The sequence below is a fragment of the Plasmodium fragile genome, assembly GCF_000956335.1.
Source record: "Plasmodium fragile strain nilgiri unplaced genomic scaffold supercont1.14, whole genome shotgun sequence".
Lineage (NCBI taxonomy): Eukaryota > Apicomplexa > Aconoidasida > Haemosporida > Plasmodiidae > Plasmodium > Plasmodium fragile.
In genome coordinates, this window is record NW_012192594.1 from 21348 (window position 1) to 30222 (window position 8875).

At 40.2% G+C, this 8875-nt stretch overlaps 3 protein-coding genes across 3 annotated transcripts in view; 2 read left to right on the plus strand and 1 right to left on the minus strand.

Annotated features, from left to right (window-relative positions):
* Positions 1 to 1207: 1207 nt before the first annotated feature.
* On the plus strand, positions 1208 to 2746 carry AK88_01568 (uncharacterized protein; the record flags this gene model as incomplete). Its single annotated transcript, XM_012479203.1, has 1 exon — positions 1208 to 2746. One exon carries the CDS (start codon positions 1208 to 1210, stop codon positions 2744 to 2746), a length of 1539 nt encoding a protein of 512 aa, XP_012334626.1.
* Positions 2747 to 4761: 2015 nt separating this feature from the next.
* On the plus strand, positions 4762 to 5454 carry AK88_01569 (uncharacterized protein; the record flags this gene model as incomplete). Its single annotated transcript, XM_012479204.1, has 1 exon — positions 4762 to 5454. The coding sequence occupies one exon, from the start codon at positions 4762 to 4764 to the stop codon at positions 5452 to 5454; it is 693 nt and encodes a 230-aa protein (XP_012334627.1).
* Positions 5455 to 6562: 1108 nt separating this feature from the next.
* The window catches only part of AK88_01570 (uncharacterized protein), a gene marked incomplete at both ends in the record, with an annotated part of 12093 nt that continues 9780 nt past the window's right edge, over positions 6563 to 8875 (minus strand). Inside the window, 2 exons of the mRNA XM_012479205.1 lie at positions 6563 to 6951; positions 8553 to 8869. Of these exons, the coding sequence (XP_012334628.1) occupies positions 6563 to 6951; positions 8553 to 8869 (706 nt within the window). The remainder of the gene's footprint in view (positions 6952 to 8552; positions 8870 to 8875) is intronic.

Genomic DNA, 8875 nt, shown 5'->3' on the forward strand with positions numbered 1-8875 from the left:
TTTGAAGTTGAGAGCAGCGGAATGACAAGGTGAATCACGCCATTCCTCAGTGAGGCTACACCTACGCTGCTCCATTTTCCCACTCATCTGCAAATAGTTAATCATAACATTTTGCGCAAAAAAGAATTAATGACCGTTAGGACGAGGCAAACTTGTTGCAAAAAGGGGGAAGCAACAATGTGCCGTCCTACACCGTCGCATTTTCCATTCCGACTGTAAGGCAAATTACCAGTTGGCCAAGGCGAACATATAATGTCCTATATCTGTGTATACACATTTAGCTTGCTGCTTTATGTAGTTTCCGACTCTTTTAAAAATTATCCCCCGAGTGTTATAATCCCTCAAATTAATTTTGTTCACCATGTCTCGATACAAGTGTCACTTGCCGAGCAGGTTAAGTAAATATATAAATTGGTGCCCAATATGGCAAAATATTTACGGTCTTTTTTTTTTTTTTTTTTTTTGGCAAATCTTCCACCCTTTTCTGCTGCCCGTCCGGACATGCCTGGCGCACACTGTGCAAAACAGTCAACATATAATTGCACATGTAACAGCGGCGAAATTGCTTCCGCCAGAAGGGGGCCAAGTTCATTTCCCTGACAGTTGCTTCCCCAGGAGTGTAACATCGTTGGTTATTTCCTGAGATAAAGCAATTTCCTACGTTGCAAAAAAAAAAAAAAAAAAAAAAAAAACACTTGCAAATGTTATCTTCAAAATTGTAAAATATTGCCGAAAATGTTATCGCAGCATTTGCCGTGAACTGCGCACAAAGTGACCAAGTTGGCAAAAAAAAAAAAAAAAAAGTTGTCTTTAATCCCTCTTTAAAAAAAAAAAAAAATGAGGGCACATGTAAGCCCCTCCCTCCGACAGGAAATAGCCCTATGCAATAAGCAAAAGAGCAACAAGCGATGTATCCTCATTTCCCTCAACAGCAAATGTAATGAAACAATTTATGAGCGCAAAGACAGGGCATGGTGATGATGCTGTTGCGATTGCAAATGAGAATGAGTGAGGAGCCCAGTTGCCAGGGCGAATCGTACCACCTCATCGTTGCAACGGAAGGTGAAAAATGGGTATCGGCTCCATCCTACAAGGACCATACCTATCTCTGATCAGTTCCTCCCAAATGTGCGCGTCTCAATGTGCTCTCTCCCTTTGCCCATGCGCTGTCCTTCCCCCACCCCTCCTCTTGTCAGTTCAATTCACAATGGAAGGCTACACAGAACAGAGAGAAAACCCGAACGACGATTTAGAAAGTTTAAAATGCATATTAAATGACCAGCTTTCTTTCATACTCTACAATGTTGCATTGTTTACGACTCGATATAAATGGGTCCTTATTCTATGGGTCCCCGACGAATCCGTAGCAACAAAATTGTGGAAGCAAAATGTGTCTTCTGAGAATGTGGAAGGGAAAAAAAAGTACACCCAAGTGACACAGCTGAATAGGTTAATTTATTGCACTTTAAAAAATAACCTTCTTCATTATGTGGACCATGATAGGGAAGTGCCACTGGAGGAAGTACACAATTTCGAGCAGCTGGAAAAATGCATAACGGCTAGTCTGGGCCATTGCTTAACCTCAATTAGCACGACACGCATGTGTAAGGGAAGGGTAGTGCCCCATATCAGCGTTACGAATTACCTGTACAATTACTATTTTCTAAATGAGCAAATGAAGCAGTGTTGTGACGGTTTAAATGATGAAGATGATGGTTTGTCCAAGCATCTCGATGTGATTGCAAAGGAGAGCAACACATGCATCGTTTTACTCACCATAGATGTTAACAATTACAAACTGGAGAGCCATTTTGAGCAAGTAGAAACAATCGAATCGTTTCTTCACCTAACAAAAGAGATACATATTTGTTATGTCCTATATAAGACATCCGACACCTACACCTTGTTCTACCTCTGTCATAGTGACCAGTGCACCACGAGAGAAAAATTTGTGTACTCTTTATTCAAACCGCACTTCATACAAATATTGAAAAAAAAAAATATTAATATTTTTTTAAGTGTCGAAATGGGCAAGCTTAAACATCTGGTAGACTTTGTCCGAGGGGACATAACTACGAAGAAGGAAGTTCTCACAAATAATGGACCACTTGACATGGCGCCAAAAAGGAAGAACAGCACACACCATTTGACCTTGGTTGGAAAAAAAAACTACTCTAGCAATGCACAAATCAGTGGGGCGAAGGAGTTACTTCCCATTGTGGAAAATGATTCTATTAGCAGAAATGGGAGGACGAATGATCAATCTGGGCAGGGGCCAAGCGTGGACAGGAAGCACGCGTTTACATCTAGAGCCATTAATTTGTTATCGCTGAAGAGGAAGGATAGCAACGCCAACAACACACAGACAGAGCAACCCACTTGGGGTAAAACAAATAAAATGGCACATGCACCACTAGGGCAAAGAAAACAAACCAGTACCTCAACATCTACCAGCGACAATATCGGACCAAACTTACTCAAAAAATGGTCCCTATCGAAATCGTATAATTTGAAAAAAAAAAACTCCTTCACAAATGACGGGGAAAAAAATTTCACAATAAAAAAAAAAAGGGAACCCTCCTCTACACTGGCCCACAGCAAATCGCTAACTCTCCGCAAGGGATCGTCCACCTCCGTCGAGTTAAAAAAATCGTCCTCCTTGTCTAAGCAAAAATCCCTCCAACTTGATAAGAAAAAGAGCTTAACCAGAAGGCTCAAAGGGAGAAGCGCTGCTTCAGAGAAGTGATACGTCTTAAGGGGTTGCCATGGTTGTTTACATGGGGTGCTACGGAGAAGCCACATTGTCGACGCAATCTCTGCACGAAGTATTTCTACGTTTGGGTGTGTGTTTGCACGCTTGTGGGGGAGAAGCAAGAAGAATGAAGGGACGTGGAATTATGCACAACCCAATCGGTTAGAACCGTTTGCCCAGTTTATCCCACCTACATGTGAGCATATATGCAGGTGTACAGCGCGCGTCCTTAACGATTGCACATCGTTGATTTATTTTCTACAAAGGGTTATATATCTGCATAGAGGGGCACATTTTTCGTGCATGTGGTGCCTGTGTTCATGCTACTAAGCATTCGTTGCCCTCTGATAAATTTCTTCTTTTTCGCAGCTGGCGTTGTAGTTAAGTGGCTTCGGGGGCAGCCCCACAGTGACCTATTAAAAAGGCCTATTAAGGGATGGCCTAAAAGACCTTAATTCATTTTGTTGCAAATCGCTTGAATCTTCTGGTTCAAACGGAGTAGCATCCCTCTAGTGGGACACGGTACATCATTTCTGTACCTATTTGGAGGTAGATACGCGGCATCGCTCTTCCCCTTTCCCCCCCCCCCCCCTCCTTTTTGCCTTTGAGCCCACACACACATTCCCCCAAGAACATGAATCGTGTGGGCAAAGTGGGCCCCAGTTTTTACGAAACGTATGCATCCTACTTCATGCAGGCATGACTGTTGGGCCCATCCACAAAAGGGGATACACTAATATGTCTACGCACACGTCTCTATGATGGTGAATTATTCTAATATATAATAAGAAAAAAATAGGGCGAGAAAAAAACTTTCAGCGAAAAATGATCCGACCGAACAGACCATTTAAAATGTTAAAGTGGTACAAGGTTGCAAAAGCTAGGGTTCAGATCTTTCTTATGTGACCCTGTTTCAAGTGGATTAGCTGACCTCACGTGTGCATAACGTTCGTATTCATAGGTGTGTCACTTATGTGGACATGCGTATGCATAAAATGCCTCCACACAGGTGTTAACAGAGATTTAATTGGCGGTGAGAAAAAAAGAAAAAAAAAAGGATGAATTTAAAAAGGGGAGAAATATGTAGCTAATTATCCTTTTATATAAAATTACTTTTTCCATGTGACATTTTTCATGCCCCCATCTATATCATATTCTTATCAGACAATGCGCTGAAGAGAAAGGAGGCGTCATTTTTCTCTTGTAGGCGACGTTCCGCGGCGAACCATTTTTAAAAGGCGCATTTGTGTTAACCAAAATAATACACTCATGGAGGTAGGCAAAAAAAGAAACAATAATAAAAATAAAGTGATACACATACGCGTACGTTAACTACATACATGTAGCACATATGTAATACATATCAACACAAGTGGGAGAAACAGTGTGAAGGGAAAAACTTTAAGGAAAGGGGAACCCGACGACGAAGAACCATTCCTACATGCGCTCAGCAAACATTGCATTATATATGCGTTATATGCCGAACTACAAAATATAATTTATAAGCACTTTTTCATGTTGGAAACCCCGTTCTTTTTTTTTTTTTTTTTTTTTTGCTGCCTTTGTAAAAATCATGTTGCTTTTAACATTTTGCCGAATTTGCGCCCCTCCGACATATAGGCCAATTTTTTTTTTTTTTTTTTTTTTTCTTAATCCAATTGCTAACAAACAACTGACAAAAAAGGAAAAAAAAAAAAATAAAATAAAATAAGTCATTGGATGGTAAAGCCACCGCTGCGAGCGCTCCTATATATAATAAAAGAGAATAAAAAAGGCAAAAAAGAAATTACGTACATAAAGTTTTCATTCCTGCAACTGTATGTACATAAAATCTACGCCCTGCTGGCGTTACGTACTGCTCTCCTGACACCAACAATACGCCGCTGAACCAGCTGGTTTAGTCACCACTTCTCAGGGGCGTACCACCGTATCGCTTGATCGTTTGCGTTGCCTGCAGCACGACTGCCGCTGCTCTCATCCCCCCCCAGTTTAACGAACGAGTGTAGAAAATGAGCCCCAAGGAATCTCCCCAAGTGGCCGAGTTGAACGAAGATATTGTGGAACTGAACAAGTTACTGACCCAGGCAGTGCGAGAAAATGTGAAAGAAAAAATAAAAAGATGTATAGAAAACACAACCATAGAAATAGCCAAGCTGAAATTGGAAGAAAGTCAAACCCCAAACAAAATAACAGACAAAAATACACCCCTAAATGATAACAATATTTCATACAGCTCTGTTCAGTCCTTCGCATGGAACCAAGAAGGAAATAAAGTAACTGTTTTTTTAACCGTTAAAGATATACAGAATATTGACAAGGACAAAATTTGCGCAGAGTTTAATGAAAGAAGTTTTGAAATTAAAATGCATGACGTGAACAAAAAAAATTATCGTTTCTGTGTTAAAAAATTACATGAAAAAATCGTACCAAGTAAATGCTGTTTTAAAGTTAAGAAAGACGCCCTGCATGTGTACTTAATAAAACAGGACCAAAAATATTGGGACAATTTGCATTTCAAGGAGTCCCCCATGTCTAAAATTCGTGCGCCCAAAATGGACGAGCAGGCCGAACCCTCCACCATGCTCATGAATATGATGAAGCAGCTGTACCAGGAGGGAGACAGTGACATGAAGAGGACCATCGCAAAGGCTTGGTGCGAGGCGAATGAGAAAAAGTCGGACTTTTCCGTCCCCAATTTTTAAGTCGGACAGGGAGAGAAAAGAGCAGCGGCGTTCTGAAGATATAAACGTTGCGGACGAGAAACCATAAAAAGTTTGTTAATAATTGTACGAAAATCTCCCCGTTGCTGCCCATCGTTTACCTTTTTAATTGTCACCCCCCCCCCGATAAGCAATCATTGTCCATTTTTTTTTTTTTATCCCCTGTTTATGTTTTTTTTTTTTAAATCTTCTTTTGTGTTTTTTCAATCCCTCACGCCTGTGCGGATTTTCCCAAATCCCAGTGTTTGCTTTTGCTCCCAGTTTTTTTTAACACAAAGCAGGCGCAAAATGCACAGGCGAACGAACGCGAAAGCGAAAGTAAAATCGAAAATGCATATCATTATGTGTCCACCATGTAACCATAAAAGTAGGAAAATAAAATTGTAACTTTCTTTCCGCATAATTATGTGCATGTGGCACCGTCATGTAGGACAAAAGAAACGGAGTAAAGTTGATCACACGACGCCCACTTCGGGATGGAAGCAATATTTTTTTTTTTTTTTTTGAAACGTTGGTGAATAAACCGATTGAACACTCGGCGAGGGAGTAGCCAAAAATTGGAAGCTCCTAATTCCGTTCTGCATTTTCACACTAGGAGTGTGCAACACACATTCACGCGCAGACGTGCACGCAAACGTGAGCACAAATAGGAGGAAAAAACGCCAACGCTATTAAACACACATGGGCATACTGAACGGATACGAATGAGACTGCTTTTTACCCATGTACATTTTCAACAACGTGGATGTCTAGCTGCGTTTTTAAAAAAAAAAAAAAACAAAGAAAATTTCGTACCCCATGGACACAAAAAAAAAAAATTAAAGTATCTTGTTTTGAGCGCACATGACGGTGAGTCCCATTGAAAACGGAGGGTACGAAATTTGTATTTTTTTTTTTTCAGCGCAGCGAGGGGACAAAAAACAGAAAAAAAAAAAAAAAAAGGAAAAAAAGAAAAAATCGCCAACCTCATAAGCCACATCATGACGCTGCCTCATTCACACAGCTTCGCTAAACAGTGCGAATAAATATCCTGCACATTTTTTTTTTTTTTTTCCCTTCTGGCCTTCATGGTGTAGATAATCTTCACATGTTAATTGAAGCCATCCGTTGTCTCCATAGAGCAAGTGCTGCGGACGTTGTTCTTCTGATCCGGGAAACTCCCGATTTGGTTATTTTTGTCCAACAGAGGTATGGGGATTCCATTAAAATAACCCAGGGTTACATACAAAAAGGAAATGATAATGATAGTAATACCTATGAGTAAGCTGAAAAAGCCCTTGTTGATCAAGATGGAGGCTATTATGAGCATGTACAGGCTTCTTCCAACTACGGTGAATAAGAACTCGATGTGCCGATAAAAATTGAATGTCTTCACATCACATAGAATTAAGAGGACACCTGAGCATATGATATACAAATTGATCACAATTTGGAACAGGTTTAAAACGTTCAGTATGCCGCCGGTAATCATGAGCGCGCCTGCGACAGGAGGGGGGGAAGAGGGGCAGTGAAGGGGGGGAGGAGGAGCTGTGAAATGGGGAAGCGGCAAAGGGCACAAAGGACGAAGCCATGAAACTCTTCTCACCTGCAGTCATCGATAAGGACCGCAAGCTGAAGTTTGGTATATCCTTAAATATCAGTGCCATGATTGGAAAAAAAAAAAAAAAACACCTCCAATGAGTTAATTTGTTTTAAAATTAAAACTTATTTAAAAGGGTTGATTTTTTGTTTTGTCTTTTCTCGTCCTTTCCGTGGTGTTCTTCCTATTGAGGTGTTACAAAAACAATGGGTGAAAAAGTTGGGACAAAATTCGCATCACAACGTTTGTAATACATATGCATATGCGCACATGTACGACGTACGCAGTGGGGGAAGAACTACTTGACTGGGTGTGTTCGTCCTGCAAAAGCGTCTTTTTTTTGTGCGTTTTGTTTAATGTGGGAATTTGCGTCAACTTCAGTTTATTAATGTTTTTAATTCGCGCGTCGCTCTCTTGTTGAGTGCGTCCGCATTGTAGGTGCTACAGGTGTGTACAAGTGTACATGCGTGTTTGTATTTGTTTGTATTCGTTTGCTTTCGTTTGTGTGCGCATCTGCACGAAGGATGTACGCGCAAATCAAACTTTGCTGCTGAAGAAAATCAGCAGGCATTCCTCTCGAAACCTCGTCGCGTTTTGCAAATTTTTGTACGTTGTATTGTGTACACAAATGATTACAAAAAAAAAAAAAAAAAAAAGGGATTATGTTTGAATGGAAGGATAAATGTGAAGAGGAATAGCTCTTTTTTTTCTTCTTTTTTTTTACGTATATAAATGCGTAAATTTTTCATACATGTTTGTAATAAAAACAAAAAAAAAAAAAAGAAAATGAAAAAAATGAATTGCACATATTGGGGAAATGAATTGCCAGTTTTTAATTCACCTTTGTCTTATTTTTTCTTTCGAATCGCAAATTGGGAAGCAATTATTTTTTTTGGGGGGAAAAATGCCCATTTTTAAGGGAAACAAAAATGCGAAGCAGTCAGCGTGATGTGCCTATCCCCCCCTTTGGGTCGGAATTCATTTCACATGACGGGCTTAAAATTTATTTTATTTTAGTTTATTTTTTTTGTTAACTGTAGATGGCAAATGAGGATATAATTTTGTGCGTCCTCCCCTTCACCCGTGAGAGAACAAGAGCAAAACAAAAAAAAAAATTTGTCCTGCGTTTTTTCGTGTAAATAAAATTGGACACTTCACAATTTTAAATGATTGTTGAAAATTTAAAGAGGGTGATAAAATTGTTACAAACAGAGCAAGAACAAGTTTGCATGTTTTAATTATTAACAACTTTGTATCTTCAAAAAAATAAAAAAAAAAGTTCAATACAGCGGGGCATTTAAATAGCCTTGTCACTACTTAACATGCACATATAAAACAGGCATGTCTGGCTGAACCATTTGTGGGGACATGCAACATGTTGTGATGTTTAAAAAAAAAAAAAAAACAGGTAACATTTGACCCACACCCCGAAAATGGACAAGGCGTTTGCTGCCTCAAGCGTGTACACACATGAAGGCATACGCATAGAGAAACGTATTACGTGGGGCAATCGGTAGATACATCCCCTTCTCGCCTGCGTACCCCTCCCAACTTGAAGCTTTTATTCTTTCTTCGAATCCTTTTCCGAGTTCTTTTTTTTCTTCCAGGGTTTCCCTAATATGAATTTCTTGCCCAGCGAGAGTTCCCCTTTTTTGGCTTTCTTGGCTGGTGGCTCCTCTTGGGGCACTTCCTCCGCTGCTACGTCCTCCATTGAGTAGTGCTCGGCTAGCGGCTCCTCTTTCGAGTATTCCTCCGCTGCTACGTCCTCCATTGAGTAGTGCTCGGCTAGAGGCTCCTCTTTCGAGTATTCCTCCGCTGCTACGT